At 36.0% G+C, this 18,357-nt stretch overlaps 1 protein-coding gene across 4 annotated transcripts in view; it reads right to left on the bottom strand.

Annotated features, from left to right (window-relative positions):
• The window catches only part of LOC100647851 (ribosomal protein S6 kinase alpha-5), a 53,935-nt gene that overhangs the window by 24,799 nt on the left and 10,779 nt on the right, over positions 1 to 18,357 (bottom strand). For 2 of the 4 annotated variants that reach the window (XM_012310877.2, XM_003397113.4), the window contains one exon: positions 16,678 to 17,398. The exons of 1 other annotated variant lie outside the window; for it this stretch is intronic. In XM_012310877.2, coding sequence (XP_012166267.1) covers positions 16,678 to 16,918 — 241 coding nt within the window. In that variant the 5' untranslated portion in view covers positions 16,919 to 17,398. Of the gene's footprint in view, positions 1 to 3,774; positions 4,013 to 16,677; positions 17,399 to 18,357 lie in introns of those variants that run through there. One more of the 4 variants, XM_048408042.1, reaches the window with a different exon arrangement.

Here is an 18,357-nt window from a genome sequence, read left to right as displayed (position 1 = left end):
TCACCGAGAGAGCTTCGAGTACGATTTCATCTAAGGTATCATTTCGATAGTGTGCTTACTTCGCGTGCTAACTGAGAGTACCACCTAGACGTTGCCGACGAGTAAAGAATAGAAGAGTCCCGCTGACCGCGTATTCGTTATCGGACCTCAGACTATTGTCATTCGCATCGCGAGTACCTAACCGTCGCAGTATTTTGTCAAGTCTCACATCTCCATACTTGTGTTAATAAACTCTGGATCACATCTCGACAATGGCTACTACTGGTGAAGATTCGTTGCCTGCCCACACCTCCAATCCTACTGACTCTCCGACATATAAAAAGGATACAACTTTTTAGATATTTCGAAGTTTACCACATTGTAACATATTTCTATTCTTCTCTTTCAAGTTCGTGCTTCAACTATCTAAGCGGATTAAAATTTGAATAAAAAAAATAGAACTCTTTGTAAGTTATTTTTTTCCGAGTTCGACAAATTTATCCCTAATTTTACGTTTACGAAGAAAATGGAATTGTTTAGATATCTCAAAGTCTATAACACTTCTAATGACATTTTGAAATTTCTACGTCAGTCGTATCGCTCTGCTGGTTATCGTCTCTGATTGGAAAGTAATACAACGATTAGCCGATGACTAAATCTTTTCCTGCTAACGAACGAAAGAAAGAGAAGAACAGAAAAAAATTTCCAACACGAGAGAATTTCTATTCCCAAACTATCTAACGGCTACGAACGCAACAGATATAAATTAATACAAATATTTTAATACTTGGAAACATTTTGGAGATTATTTTATACGAGATTTGATTAAGCGAAATAAGATCTTCTGGGATCCTATGATCAACTTCGGACGAGAATAACATTTTACTTCGTAATTCTTCCCAAACACGCATAGTCAAACCTAAGATTGTTTTATCTTCGATGATACCTATACTTCAGAAGTTGCACCGTGAATACTAGACATGTTAAAACGTCTAAAATTGAACGCAGCTATCTCAATAGGTACGAAACGTGAAAATTAAATTTGAAAGAAGAAAAATGATTATCGCTTCCGACATAAGTGGTTCACAGATAAATATACTAAATTTAGAAAAAGATATTTATCATTTTTCTAAGATCTTCAAGATGAATTATTCGCGAAAGGGATATTCGTTCCTCTAAACTGTGCCTTGAACTAATGTTTATTCGTGTAATATCATTTCACTATACTTTGAATTAAAAATAATCTCTAAAGCTACACATCTGTGCTAATATCTTTCGGAAGGTTGATTTACTTTTAACGATATTTCAGAAGTTTCACTGCGAAAATTCGTTATAGAACAAAGTCGTTATCGGTTCCTTTTGCATATTTAAAGTTCTACGCCGGCTATTTGTAAATACAAGACACGATAATAACTATGATTTCGCCTGAAGTAGTTACTAAACGACAAGTAAAACAAGCAATAAGCGATATCTATTATTTAGCGACTGACGTTAACCCGAAGAAAGGAAAAGGAAAAATCGTTCGTACTTTAAACCAGCGTGATGTTTCTTTTCGCTAAATCTAAAGGAAGATCTTTCTTTTTATCTTTGTTTCCGCGCAAAGAAAAAGTCGTAACCAATTACACTCATTTTTCATATTTTATTCCTATCGCAACGTTTATTTCTTAAACGCTTTTTCGTTTCGATAAACACAGAAGCCATTAACGTTTCAACGAAACGTTTGGCATAAAATTCAAACGAGTAATAATTCTTTTATGATTTCTTTAAACTTAACGAACTTTTTAATAACAGAAGATACAGTTCGATCGAAAGTAGAATTTCATCCAAAGTATAATTTGAAAGAATGAAACATCTATTTAGCTGAATGATGAAATGCACGCTTAAGACCAGACTTGCGTATGATTATCGGCCAAGACTGCTATTACGATCGTTCGATTTTTTTATTGAACTGAATTTATGCGTGATAAGAGGCATATAGTAAATATCACAGAGACGCCACATTGTCCATATTTCAAAGATAAAGATATAAAATGACAGCGCTTAGTATCGTTTATTTATTTGTGTTAATCAAGCAAAAACGGGAGTATTTTTCAAGATTTTACAGTCTATAAGGATATCGCATGGTAAGCACGCAAGTATTTACCGATACACGAAACGAGATAATCGAATCACATTACCAGGAAAATGTTTAGTAGATAACGATTTTATATATTGTAACGATTCAAAGGAAACTGAAATTTTCTATTTCAACCAGAGACTTTCGATATTTGAAGAAAAGCATTGGCATTTGAAATAACGATACAAACAACGCGACAGAGTCAATTTTATAATCTTTACGTATTTACACGCGTCCTACTATGCATTAAGCAATTAAGCATTTTGTATATTATCGTACTCGTACGTAACGTAGAATGCCTGTGCATAGCTAAAGATCCGTGGAATGCAAAAGACCAATTAACCCTTTGGAACAATTATCGCGGAAACATCGTATTGTTCGATCGTTAGCCTGCGCCTGACAAGGCTTTTACGAAACAATTTCCAATTGGATCGAATAGCGATACGCCCTTCGTGAAAACGGCGAAAATGTCTGTACACGGTCGGCTTACCGTGGCACAACCGTTATTTGATACGGTACTGTGCCTTACGTTACACGCTATACGCATTCCTCCGTTTGCCTCGTCGTCGCCAGGTAAATCGTGCACGTGTACCCCCACACGTGCCCACCAGACGTTGCCCACAGGAGTTTCACCATACGCGCGCAACCATCTATGTGTTCTTTTGCTTAATTAAAGCGAGATAATAAGGACGTAAGTTGGATCTAAATACGCCGATGAAACAGCGGAAATGGCTTTGAAGGTGGTGTCGAGCGTTACAGTTTAGAGATTAGAGGAAGAAATTTGCATAAATTTCATGGTGCCAATCACGACATTTTTTGGTACACGACATTTGTTGCGAACCTAGGCGTTAATAGAGATGTCATAAAGGAATGGTTTTTAAAGTCTCGGTGATCGTTTGGAAATCGTAGGAAGAAATTTGTACAAGTTTCGTAATATCGATCGTAATGATTTTTAAACGGAGTTAACCGTCTAGTAACCTTTTTCGATTCATCAACTACTATGGTAAAAGATTTTGAGATCGTAAAAAGAAAATGTAAATTCCACGATATTAATCGCGATGAGTTTCGAACGTGGACTTGGGTTTGACCATGCTCGATTTGAATAGATGCGCCGATAAAACGATAGAAATAGTCTCAAAGTATTTTTTAATCCATTAGCTACCACGATATCGTTCATTTGGAGACGACAGAAAGGAATTCTTTTCAAATGAAAAAGATATACAGAATGAAATAAAAAATGTCACGCAAAGATATTGCGATATTGTAATTTTTTAATACGATATTATAATAAATAAGAATCCGATCTAAACGAAAATCCTTTAAGTAGGTCTCATACCCGTAAACGTACCAGTAATATTATGAAATATTATCCGACAGCAACGGAATCCATTGTGAGTCACCAATGTCCTACGCAACAAAAACACTTATCTCGAACAATATTTACAACCAATTAACTCTGAAACATCTTCCAGTAATGATAATAGAATTACTAAAAATAACAATATATAATAGCACTAAAAACAAACTGCACGGCAAGGATACATCCATTTCTTATATGCTATACTTTCGAATACTCTTATGCGATTTTATATTTTATATTCTTGCCAACAACGATAACGCAAATACCTAATAAAATAGTTAAAAAATGTATCTTTTACCTTTCGGTAAAACAATCTTACCAGTCTCGAATTCCTAATACGAATCGAGTTACTTCTTCTCAACGTTGACAACGTAAATAATTGAAAGAAATAACGAAGAAATTTATATTTCACCTTTCAGGAAAACACCGAACCTTTCATCTCGAATTGCAAGTAACAATCGCGCTTTCATCGTGCATCGACAGGACCTGTTTCCCGAAGAAAAAAAGAAAAGAAAGAAACGTGGAAAACGTTATAGACTCGGAATGAACGGGCGACGTCTGATATTTTACAGAGGCCGAACACGAGCCATCGATGAATAAACGGCACGGGCACAACTGGTACGATATGATAAAGAAGCTTTTCGACGTGTAATTCCCCGTAAGCGAGCACGCTCTCAACAGGAAAACACCGAAGGATAAATAACTCGTTCCAAGGCAAGTTCGCGTCGAGTCTAAATATAAATTCGCAACAAATCAATATCAACGCACAACGACGCCACCGTGGATTCGATGGGCATTTATCGGATATGCAGACGTTCCTCAAATGCACGTTCGGTGAACGTGATCGCCGACAACCTTTTCCGCAACTATAAGCGCGACTTCTATCGAACGCTTTTTACGAAACCGCTTAGATTATAATTAAGTACGTTTTCTGTCCTTATCTTTTACGAGAAATATTAGTTTTCAAGACCGTGGCAAGCGAACACGACGTAAACCGGAGTGCATCCTGTGCCGAAAGGCGAGAATTGCGAGAAACGATTAGTAGTTGTTATTGTATAAAAACAATAAGTACAGGAATATTTCGAATAATAATAATGCGCAAATTTATTTCAAGTATCGCTCCTTTCCACAGAGCTCCTTTTGTCTCCTTTTCTACATTTTTTCCCTCGATCCTTTGAAATAACAGCAAAGTATTAATATCAAATATTTGAGCAGCAGTGTAAATACTGTCGCTAGTTGCGAAAACACAAAGGTACATATACAGCAAAGAGTACAACGCGTTCTTAAACGCGAGTCGCTAAACCGACACGGACAAAATGATCGAAACAGAGAGTGTAACGTAAACCATAGAGTTGCGAAAAAAAAGCGAAAAGTTAAGTAGCTCGCCGATATCGGCCATTAATTCTTGCGCACGCAGAATCGAGAAGCAAATATAAGAGAATAAAAAAGAAACAACAACAAAAAAGACCAATCGTGTAACCGTTTGTAACAATCGTCCTCGATTGTCATTTACTATCGCCGCGTAAACATTCATGCAGATTCGCTTGCGCAAAAACGAGATTACGCAACATCGGTTGCATTAAAGAATTTATTGTTGTTCGTTTCACGCGGATGAATCGAATCGCAGTTCCGAGAACGATCGATTGCAAGCAACTTTTTCCATATTCTTCTTCGCGCTAATCGTCAATCGTGCTCGTTAACTGTTGGCAAAAATCTGTGTGTTATGTATTTTTACTAACGCTATCACCAATACAATTTGGTCGAGTTTCTGATTTTGATGTTATTTAATGGCGAAGAGGATGCACTTTGATATAAGATAATCGAAAAGAGGAACGATCTATTCGATCCTAAGCGATAAATGAGAAATCCATGAAGTTTACAAAAGAGTCTAAAATATAATAATCAATGCTCTTGCGATCAAGTGCGAAGAACCAAACTATCGTTGATAATAACGGTGGATATTTGTAGTAACAAGCTACGTGCGATATTGAAAAGTTTACAAAATTCGCGATCCAAATCCTATTTCAAGGCTGTCAGGCTAAAATAAAACTATATCTATCTATCTCTGATCTGTCTTTGAAATCGATATTTTTCAGAAAAATTAAAATCAATATTTTGGGAAATTGCTTGGCACCTCGGGAGAAAGATTATTTACCAAACGCGTAACGTTTACAAAAAGGATATATTGTGAGAAACAATCGTCGGATATTATTTTTGTAATTTTCTAAAAAAGGACTAAAGTATTCCAAGTTGTAACACTTTTCAGATATGTCAAACATTAATGATTCTTAATACAAATAAGCATATAGAATACAAAATACCGAATACCAATGATCTTTAATACAAATAAATATGAAGAACGCATTATAAGATTAAATAGCCATTATGGTTGTATATAATCCAAAGATAACGGTAGCGAGTTAAAATAAAGTAAAAGTTAAATAATCAAAGACCATAACCATCGATATTACGCTTAGCGAGCTGAACCGATTAATATTACCCGAGACTTCCGTCTTGTCCTTTTGGAAATATTCCAACGTTGCGCCAGCATTGCAGCTAAAGTTCATCGTAGATTTAAAGGAAGCATTGATACCGAACACTACGCGCTGGTATATCCTTACAAGCATACTCGATCCACCTGCAATGCCGGTGAAACGTTACAACACTTTTGTAACGTCAATTTTTTTTTCACAACTGACAAAGCTTGAAGAGACTAATAAGATATAAAACGCAGAAGTAATTAGTAACTCTGGAACAGATTCAGTATGAAAATTTATCATAGATTTTCAAAGAACACGTCACAGGATACTTAAAATCCCATAAAAATTTCCAAATATCAACGAAACCAACGACGATAAAATCGAAACTATACTCTTAACTATACTCTTTCCTAGCATAACCTAATCGAAGTAGCACAGATCACAGCTATGCTCTTTCACCTATTAATTCCCGACCTGCCTATAAAGTCGCATAAAGAACCCGAAAACTCGATGAAATAAAAACTAACGGTAAAAAATCTGACGGAAAATAAAGAGAGAATGCTTCAGATTTTCATAGAATACCAAAGTGCACAGGTCATGGTGACATTTATCTGACCTTAAGATGATCTTGAAGAGCCCTTTTTCCCAAACTTATCGACCCAGAATTTTTACGTCTTCTCATTCCTCTCTCTCTCTCTCTCTCTCTCTCTCGCTCTCTCAACGACGGGCATGTATACCTGTTAAGCAATGCACGCGAGCATTATGTCACAGCATGTCTTCTAGTTGTAATTATACTTGGTAAATTATTCGTCGTTGCTCGTTTCATTGGATATGTACGTATAAAAAAAAAAAAACAAAAAAAAAAACAAAAGATAAACGTAGGAAACACAAGTACATATGTATATGAAAACGACTGATCGTTGTGTAACATCGACTAACCTTCGACGAAAGCCGTTTTCGGTTCGATACTTTTCCATCCCCGTGGAAGGAAATTCTACTTCGACGATATCGATCGCGTGAGACCGAATATCAAGGCTGACTCCGTGTCTAGCTCTCAGATATATTTAATGAAGATCCTAGTTCTCGCTGAACGATATCTCTCTTAGAAGCTTCGGCGACCCAGTTTTATCTGTATAGAGCCGAAAGTCGTGTTCTTTTCGCGGTGTTCTTACATCGAAATTGTCGCGGTTTAATTATGGGGTCTGTGCGTAGGAAGACGGTTAATACAGTGGCTACGAAAGATATTTTTAGATGCCTCCGTTTTCCACCGCGACGTTTTTTTATCAGCCAAAAGATTTCGTTTTTATGGCATTACGTTTTTGCAGTCGTACGAAGCTACTACCGAATGATATGGAACTCGATATACTTGGATCTAATCTGTTGGTACGTAAATGTTGTAACAAATACAATGATGTACAAATACTTTCTTTATTCGATATTGGTGGAAGAACATATATATATTTGTATATATGAAACATCGTGTAATAGCGTCAGTTTGGTGACATTGATTTGTTCGATTTTCGCCTTGCCGATAAACAGTGAGAAGAGCAAGAATATTGATCAACATAAATAAATTCAGAGATATTTAGAATCATTTTCCTTTCAGAACGTAACTGTTTAGTTTCTGAAATATCTGTATAAGAGAGATCGATTATGCTCCAAATGCAAAAGAATTAATATTTCTAACGAGACTGTGGATTTTTATGCATTTGCGATCGAAGATTTAAAAATACGCGTAATATACAAAAGTATATAAATTGTCCAAAATACGACACCTTCTACTATTTACTATTCTATTCTACACCTTCTACTATACCTATTTATATTTAATTATGTTTAGAAAAATATAAATTTCTACGAATATCCTACTTATAATAAACTTAACGATACTTAGAAACAAATGAATATACAAGTATTACGAAAAATATCTTGTTCCGTATCTGAGAAGCCAAATAGTAAATTCCAGACGATATACAATATTTATAAAACTAATAGGATTACGATATTTCTAGAAACGAAAAAGAAACGTATAAAACAAGCGTTACGAGTATCATCGTCTATCTCGCCAAAATTAAAAATAGACGAAGAAAAGGAGAGAAGAAACGAGAAGATGTAGAAAACGCGGAGTCGACAGATTCGCGAACGCTATTTCATCTTTCGAAACTCGAGCATTCGATACGTTACACGTTCCAGCCCGTGACCCGATATATTTCCACCGCAAAACAGCGGCATTGTCAGCCAGCATTACCCGGAAATATCTATAAATTTATTACGAGAGCCGTGGAAATGCATCTGTGCCGGCAACGTTTGCCGAACAAAGCAGAGAGTTATTTATCACTCTCGACTCTCGATTCGAGAGAATAATGCTCGATGCTCCCTGAATTCACTTGCCACCTTTCTAACGATCGTACGATACGCGTGTTCCGATTTTATAAGATGAATAATATAAGACGCGCAGAAGGACAAAGCAGTATTTGTTTGGAACAATAGAACGAGGAAAACAAACGGGGAAATTCATTTCCTTAACGCTTGATACAAATAAGGTACGGATAGAATATGTTCTTAGTCCTTAATTGCTACCGTGAATGAACGTTCGATTCGCTTTAGGGAAGTTTGTGCTTAAAATCAAAGAATCGCTAGAATTATGATCGTCGAAATAATTATCCGAGGCAGATGACTTTTAAGAAGAATAAAAATAAGCGTGTACTACTGTCTACGATATTAAATAAATGAGCATTAAAATAAAATTATTGTCCGAGGCACTAAACGATAAATATAGAATGTCAAATATAATTCGGTATGGTTGATATTAAGATTTGGAGAAGTAAATCAAGCCAGATAATCGGAAAGTATATCATCGACGAGAAGCTTGAAAACAAAAGAGACTTCCGCGTTTCTTTCCTTACGATATAAATTGTACCTACTACGAATTAACGCGAAAATTCGTTCGATCGATTTAAGTGCTTTCAGAATGTCGTCTTCTTTACGATAATTGTTCACTGTCGGATGTTATACTTCTAATCTATGTGGTGGAAGGTTATAGATACTCAAGGACGGTATCTTCTTAAGAAAAAATGTAACACATTTTTTTAAATGTAATCCTTTTAACCCAGAATACTTTCCATCGTAAAATCTATATCGCTTTGTTTAGTTTTTGTTTTATTTTCTGGATTATCTGTAAGTCGAAGAGTTTTAATATTATTATTAATAATTAAGAAAACAACGACGATCATAGATTAATAAAATGCACGAAACTCTACATCGACCTGATGAATCCACGTTTCGCAAGAAACGATGTCACAGACATCGTCGCAGACGAGTGCCGATCGATTTAATTCTTAACGAGATTTTAATCGAGGAAACGTTCAAAGAAAACATAAGTGAGAGGAAAAAAAAAGAAAAAAAAAAAAAATAATGATTCAAGGTCGCGGTCTACATTTCGCGAGCGACTTGCATTTTGGAACTGGAGTAATTAATACGTTATAATTAAGAATATAACTAAGGTTCGTTTTATCATATTATGATTAATTAAATTACCACAAATATGATTACACTAACCGTATCGTAGCTAAGAGATTTTTACGCGATTAACTATTTTAATGGTAGGTTCTCCTGATTTCACTTTAGAAATAAAAATAAATCTAAAATGCTATTTAACGCGACCTTGGCATAAATTACATTTTAACGATAGCATTCGCGTATTTTTAACTACCTTTTTGTCACTAAAAAAGAGCGCAACTATTTTAAGTTCAATGAGCCACTCTTCGTATAAAATATAAATACGTTACTGTTGAACATGGACTTTGAGACGCGGTGAACGATTTTGAACGACCTTGGACAGCCCACGTAGTAAGACCAATGAACTTTCGAAGTGTGCTAGGTGCTTTAAAAAAAAAAGAAAAGAAATACTATTCCGTTTGAGAACATACGAAGGACAGAACAAAAAAGATAAGATAATAACAACCTGTACTTGAAATATTTTCCCGTGTAACCAATGTTATACATAATTTCAAACATAATCCAATAGAAAAACTATAATTTTATACGTATGTAAGTGTGATAATAAATATAGTTTCCAGATAAAACGTTTCAATAGGTAACTGTATCTTATATCGAAAAGAAATATGTCTATCGTGTTATGAAATCTCTATTATCGTAACACATATATTCTTTTTATTGGCATACAAGCCATGAAAACTATTTGTTAGTTGATGCTTCCGTGGTTGCGTTTTAAAAATAGCGCGGAACGTTATTTATCATGGAGGAGAACCATTTGGGCGAAACGATAGACAAACGAAAAAATTAGCCGCTGAATGTTTGATGAACTCGAAATAACTGGGACAAGACCACGTGAGAAAGCGGTATTTATTATGCAACAGTCTAATAGAATTTTTGAGCAGATTAGACTTTTTAAGGTCTTAACCTTTCTAAGATATAAAATTCCTGTAGAAATCTTGATGACTTTTCGGAATATTTCGAATGTTTCGAATATTTATTCTAATCGTAGTATAATTTTAATGCACTGTAAAGATAATCGCTGAAGAATAATTTATAATCATTTGAAACGAATAAACAAAAGAAGATAATGCTTATCTTTCTTTCAAAGTCAAGAGCTTGGAAGTAATTCTACTTGACAGTGAAAATAATAATTTTAATATTTTTATAGTGCGCTCAAATCATCAGCTGTAAACGGAAGTCTTCTGTGCTGTAGCACGTGAGATAGGCCAGAGATATTGCCTGTATCTTTGTTTATTCCTTATTTCCTGGATTTATTTATATTTGTTGCGTTTTTATATTAATTCCTTTGTTACATATTTACATTATTATTATAAACATTATTATTACGAAAGTATATGTATAAATAAAAATCTTTCTTTGACGTAACGTTGATTCGTACGTATCCCCTCGGGTCTTTCTCATTGCACTTCATACGAAATTGTTTTATTTGTATACATTTTCAACCCAGCTTCGCTAAAAGACAGTCCGTCGAAGTTACATAGCGTTGGCTACCAGACGCGAGTAGGCTCAACTTCTTAAACTTTTGCATTTTCTTTCGGTCCTCTACCTTTATTCTTTCTTTATTTTTCCTTGTCCATTTATCTTTTATGTAACTCATAAAAGAAACAGAAATGTTTCGCGGCGTAGACAGTCGTCTTATCGCCGCGCGTTTGCATGCGTCCCTGTCGGCGCCACGTGCATTTGTTTACAGCTGACGATCCGACTCATTCATTGAACGGACTTTGTTTCTTTGAAGTAAAATTCCTTTGAAAATTAGGTGAATATTTAATGACGTTTCAACTTAACAGTCATTAAGGAATATTTGTGCGTTATAATAATAAAAAAAAATATTTCAAACATTTTATTGGAAACAAAATTTCCCATCAAAATGTAATTAAGAAATTTTCTAAAACAGATAACTGTAAGTCTGTGATAAATATATAGATGCCGACGTATAAAAATTTATAACGTATAAAATTTTTGTTTATTTCGTAGATAGAAGAAGAACAAAGTTCTTTAAATGCCATAATAATTATCAATTTCAATGCAATTAATATCAGAAAACTAGAACTAAAATTTTCAAAGCAATTTATACAATTTGCTATCTTGCGTTACGAACTGATTTTCGACAAAGTTACGTAACTATATAGATTTTAACGTAACATTAAACGAAACAGTTCGAAGCTTTTTTTATCGTCATAATCAACAAATGTTCTTCGATCGTTCCTAAGTTAACGCGAGATTAAACAGAGAGCAAGAAAAGCTTGGTTTTCTATTTCCACGACATTTTTCCGTTTCCGATGTAAATTTCCTCGGATCTGGAGAACCTCTATTTCCTGCAATGTAACTGTAGAATTCATAGCGAAGAACGTAACGAAGGAGCCCCTCGATTACGCGAGAAACGGAATACTTTCAAAGCGAAACGTTTCACAACTGACCGCAAATAAAACCCGTGTCATCGTGGCTGCTTTTTGAATCTATAATCAAATGCCAAAGTACGATCTTACGAACTTTACACCATGATGTATCCACTTTTCAAAGTTCTCAGAATCGAATATTCCAGTTTCAAGTAGGTAACTAGTAAGAAACGCGCACGTATTAAATCAGATTAAATCGTGGAATGTAAAAGTTCGATTTTCTTTCGTATTCAACGATACCATCCTATAGTGCGACCCTCAACGTTGCCGCGGAAGCCTCGAAAGATCGCGAACAACGCTAACATATTATATAACCAAGTTTCAGTTTGACGTATTTTGTATTTTTAAATGTCACTTTTAAATCGTCATTTAAATCATAAAAATCATATTAAACGCCATCTATCAGATATTACACAGAGTACTATATTCCGTATCTTTAAATTCTCATAATTGCATAAAAATCCCATTCGGATATCATCCATTAAGCATTATAAAGGATATTATTCTTCGTACGTTTGAACGCATTTTTGTATCTTTAATGTGACAGTTGCATAAAAGACCGCGGTCTAATCATCGACGCGTACGGGTGTCCTTCGAGAACACGATGCAGCCGCGACTGACCCGCAAGCTGGACCCAATTGCATGCATCGCCTTCTTTCTCTCTCTCTCTCTCTCTCTCTCTCGTCGTCTCTTTCACCGGAGCAAAACCGTTCGGAGAAGAATGCGGATGAGAAAGTGTGTAAGTACGTGCGTCGGTCACGCGTTAGCCGGATCGATGTCCAGTGTGTACGCGTGCAAACCGCGAGAAAAAGAAGGCAAAATGACAGAGGAAAAAGAAACGCGAAAGAGGCGAAGAAAGAAAAAAGAAAAAACGGAAGATGAACGTACACACATGGACGAGATAGGGCGGAAAACCGCATCATGCGGTTAAGAGTGTCTGCCGTCGAATTTCTTCGAGCGGTCGGGATAGAAGTTCACTGTGCGTTTCGCGCTTCGCCTTTAGCGACGAATCTTTTACGACGAATATTAGCTTTTCTGGTTGGTGAGAAAATCTACCAATTAATAATTAAACTACGACCATAGTCGGTTACATGGCGAGAAGATCATTGAACTTTTACTAAATAACGAAACAACGACAACCATTTTATTAACGAGTGGGAAAAATTCAACGACAAACGTGATATTTGAAAAGATTACTCGATTCTATGAAAATTTTATAAAAATTCATTGGCTTGAAATTTTTCTCAAGTTTCGCTAGAAACGTTCCGGGCGATCCGATAATTTGAAGACACAATTATTGTTATTGCGTTGGTACCAGGGTCCCATGAGTATCCCAAGCTATACGAGTATATCTCAAAGAATAGAGCTCTGCTCCCGAGCTTGCAATTACGAGAGGGTGACAAGCAGGATAAATTGCACCATCGCCTTCTAATCGGTTCGCTCGACTAAGATACTAAAGGCACCATCTTGACTTTTCTCACCGTAAGAAAGTTTATTCTTAGGTTCTTTATTGCGCCGAAATAGGTTACTTTCGACCCAAAGAAAAATTAAATTTAAAACAAAACTTGACCCAAGCCTAACACCCACATCCATCCGATAGTAGAACTCTCTCAGCGATAAGGAAATTTATTTCCGAAACATCTTTTACGCCAACAGTATAATTATTAATTTTCTTTATTTTCCAACCAAACCTAATCTTAAACGTAATACGATTCAACCGATTTCAAATCTAACCGATTTAGCGTGTACATAATTTGTAAATAAACTTTACCAGAAATATATATATATATAAAATAACGACAAAATTTCTCCCGAAAATATATTTTAATCGACAAGTTAAGCTTCTAACGATCTAAAATCTTTGCTCGCGTTAGTCAAGGAAAAGTACGCGTCAGTTGTGGTATGGTATCGTTGCTTGGCCATATATTTCCTCTTTGAGGTATTCGATATCTCGAAAATTCTGTACGTTAAACGTATGTCTGGTCAACTTGTTCGAAATCGGAGTATTGAATTCGCTTAGGGGTATGTATTTTTTCGAGGTCCGGTTTTAGCTGGGAATATTCTTTACGGGGTAATTTGAGGTGTCTACGGCGTGCAACTGTACCAAAGCATTTTTGCTACGCCCTTCGGACGTTCCAGGATGCTTGGAACACGGTGTTGAGGAGTTGTAACAGGTGTTCGAATATCGTGAGAGGTTTACGAGAGCTTAAGGTAACTCATCTTCGATATAACGTTCGCGTACATTTAAAATTCATGAAAGATCGTCGTTTAACTCGTTCTTGCGTAACTATACTTTTACTCTGTTACGCTATTAAATCGTTAACTTGTTTGACTCGATTAGTATTTATGGCAATTAAATTTATAATTTGTTTTATATAAAATAATGATCTATAATTTGAGGGACGAGTGTAATTGATCGAGCGAATACGCGTCGACACGATTGTAGAATGTTCGATTGAAAATTGATTTACGAAAGCCCGAATAACAAATCGAATCGTCGTTGTTTTTTATTTCGTCGTCGCGATCAGATAACATTTCGAATAATAGAGTTTCGAGTGCGCTCAGTTAGCTTTGTTGCAACTAATTTCAAGTACGATTGCACTTGGAACGAGCGTTACGCGATACAACGGATTCTGTGTTTGAACAGTTGCAATAATAGAAGCGTTTGGCCCGCGATCAAATCCGGCAATTTCTTTCATCTTCGCCCTGTCGCATTTTTGCTAATAAAAAATTAATACTTATCGTCCTACTGTTACAGAGAAACAAATAAGAAAAATTCCTATTACGAAGAAACGGATTTTGCTTTGGATAAACAAAAGTGACTAGTAAGTGACTAGAAGATGAATCATCGAGGATCATTGATAATTCCTCTTTTACGAGTGCTTTAAAATCGTAACGGTGCCGACACGTGATCGTTTTACTTTCTAGGTACTAGAAGAGGGTTAAACGTGACGTTGTACACGCTTACAGAGTGACTCACTGTCTCTGTGAGATAGCACGATGCTCACGAAAACGCGACACAACCTTTGGAACGAAGCTCTACACGTTCAACGGGACATTCAGAACTCGTCCCAACCTAAAAGTACAGTTCGAGAAAACGATCTAACGAGGCCGTAAATTAAAATATTAAGTGGTAACGCTGATTTATATAGCCACTCGTATAGCGTCTTGTAGAAACGTCTTCTTGAATCTCGAGATGTAAATGTCATTTGTAAATTAACATTTCTCGATAACATGATTTCTTTTTACCGAGATGTATTACATTCTTCTTTTTTTTTCTATTTTTTATTCTTTATAACGATTAACAGTTGACACCGTACAATCCTAAACTCGTCTCTTCGCCAACAATGGAAAAAATTTATCAAACGACTATTATACAATTTTTAATAATTTAAACTAAACAATCTACTATGTTCGCTATATTATTTTATTTCAAAATAAAAATATGTTATATTTTAGGGTAGTTTTGCTTCGAATTAAGACAAAATGTTTACTATAATTTCAAAAAACACGAAAGAATATCTTATTCTACGTTTCTCTGTAATTACAACTTTTTCCTGCAATTGCGTCCGAGATATTTATCATAATTGAGTGCCGATTCGTTTAATCAACGCGAAATAATCACAGCGATCGAAAAATACAAAATATCTTATTTCACGCTTTTTCCTAACTGCCATCTTGCTTTACGATCATGATATACAAACATTTTATTTTACATTTGCGAAATTACTATCGCAAGCACTGAAAGCTTAGAGACTTCAACGCTTGGCAAATCGTACGACCTCATCGTACATCGATTCCACTAACTGTACACCATCGGTCTAGTGGCTAATTGGGTCTATCTAATGCGAACACCGTACGCTAAGTTTATTTACTAGGATCGTTACCAGAGTAAAGAAAGACAGCCTTTCGGATGCAAACGAGCCTTTCGATAGAACGATTTTCGATCTTTAAGAGATTCGTTTGCGGATAATTTTGGAGATCGCTTTGCGAGTCGTTAATAATACTCGTAACGATAAGAATAGCACAGACCGATGATCGTTTTGCTAGCATTTCTCACCAAGAATAGACTTGCTTCTTGGGTAGCGTTATTTCTTCCGTGGTCATGCGTTTATGGTAGCAAGGGTACGCGTTTATAGCTTTATTTAATTCAACGAACCGCTATGAGGATGAGAAGAGAGAGCGAAAGTTTGCGTCGACGTTTCTCGAATAACAAGAAGTTGGATTACCTAAATGTCGCATTAAGCAAATTATCGACGATTGCGTGACTGTATATAAATGTTCGTTGAGATTGAAACACGGTTATACGCCACGTTGACCGTATAGAGTCATCTAGCCGTACTAGAAAAAATTTGATTTCTTCTTTACGATATAAAATTTGAAGATATTTGAAACGCTATAAGCATAGAGCAACTTTCAAATTTTTATCTCAAATAATAATCACGAACTTGTAAGTTGAATTAAATCGAACCTCTTTCGTTGTCTCTATCGCGGTGTATCCATTTATTTTTATAATACTACGTTAAAAGAAACGCACGAAATATCGATAATTCTAGCGTAAAAAATTTTCCTATAATACGATAATGTTATTCCGTTTATCTTCGTCGACCTACGTTAAAAGATGCGTTCAAAAAACATTCGATTCCAACATTAAGAATTTTTTCTAGAATATAATAATTACCGATACTCTAGTCTCTTATCGATACGTTGACTGTCGTTCCTTACTCTATTCTCTTTATACACGATCGATCGTACATCGGATCAAATCGATAAAACCATCGATAAATATGGTGGATATACTTTTCTTTGGAAAAGATCACGCCTTACCTTTGTTCGATTTGTCCTCGTGATGGTCAGGAACCGGCTCGTCCAAGTTACTGACGTCGAGCTCGTGAATGGCCTTGGTCAACCCGTAACAGGTCTCCGTGTATTCTTCGATGACAATCTCCTCCTCGACGTCAATCGTCTCCTCGACGGTCATCTCTATGTCGCTTCCGTCCTCGAAATAGCCACTTTCGTGCTCTGGGTTCTTCATGACGTTCATCGATGGATCACTAATCTTTGACATAACTTTTCACACTTTTTCGCACAACTTGGCACACTTTTTCACTCGTACTGCTCGCGATATCACTGCACGAAACAAACGCGAGGACACACGACCAGGAACGGGTCAGCAAAGAAATCGTTGCATGATCCGCTTCGATGGATCTCTTCTTGTCCAGATTCTTCCTCCGAAGACTATTTTCTTGCCACTGAATAGTAAATTCTTTTCAGCGTGATATTACGCGCCACTGTCAGACAGTCAACAGTTGGCTTCTTCGGTTCAGATCCAACGAAAGTTTGAATCCTTATTCCTCTTCTCTCTTCGACTGAGCGTAGAAACTCGAATGCCTTCTAAATAAGTTTGCAAGCAAAGTTCCAGCGATTACTAGACTGCTAGATGCGAACAGACTGCTCGAACAACTTGCTCGCTCCGCTGTCTGAGATAGACTGAATCCTCCCCAAGCGGTTCAATCGTTTTCTATGACTCTACTGTGGGTAGGTATACCTGCGATGTAAATAAAGTACAGTTAACACAACCCTATTTGCGGGTTATGGTTTACCGATGACGAATCGTTAGCATAGAAGACCGAAGATGGACCGCCTTAATGAGGGTTCAAGATCCTAGGTACAATCCCAGGTCAGCAATAAAATTCGTAAACAGGACTTTGCATTAACGGTCCTTCCTACAGAAATAGAATTACTATCAAAGTCCTCAGGTAAGTAAATCCCCGTTTTTAGTGTTTAAAAATTTTACTTGCAGCGTTCCTTTTCTTGTTTGTTAAAGATTTTCACCAAGAAGAAACGATCAGAGTCCATATTTATTAAAACAACGTTAGACGAAAAAGTTTGCAATAACAAATTTTATTTGTAAAAAATTTATATATTTATATATACTATGCTACGTACGATGAATAATCTTTAACAAAAGAATAACTACTTTTCTTTTTATTTCCAAGCATTTTTCTTCGTGCAAGAAGAAGAAGCTCTTGCAAGAATAATCGAATTCCAACGGAACAATCCATCTTCGGATCAATTCTATATATAACGCGCGAGCGATGGTCGAGATAGACACGCGACTAGATTGCACCAGGTCGGCGAATGATGCACTTTATCTAAGATAAAATTATTTTCAATGCGTCATACCGAGTGTCGCTACGATTTCGCACTTATCGAATATGCCGAAATTCGTGGTGAATAGTTTCCCCCAAAGATCGAAGTGCGAGGCACCATACGATATATCGTTACTTAATCGCCAAAACGACGTAATTGGCAAAAATAAAAATGTACTTTCTTAACGCGCTAAGCTAAATCCTGTAAAAACTATTGCTAATTCTATTCTAATTATCCACGAACGAGAGGACGAGTCTATCTATAAAGGAAACGAGTATTATCTCAAATATATCAAACTATAGTTTCTTCATATTTTCATATGTATGCTAAATTATCATTCGTTGGATTTTTAAT

This window comes from Bombus terrestris, chromosome 8, assembly GCF_910591885.1.
Source record: "Bombus terrestris chromosome 8, iyBomTerr1.2, whole genome shotgun sequence".
NCBI classification, from domain to species: Eukaryota; Metazoa; Arthropoda; class Insecta; order Hymenoptera; family Apidae; genus Bombus; species Bombus terrestris.
The sequence above is the reverse complement of the archived record's forward strand: the minus strand, read 5'-3'. Positions and strand labels throughout refer to the sequence as shown.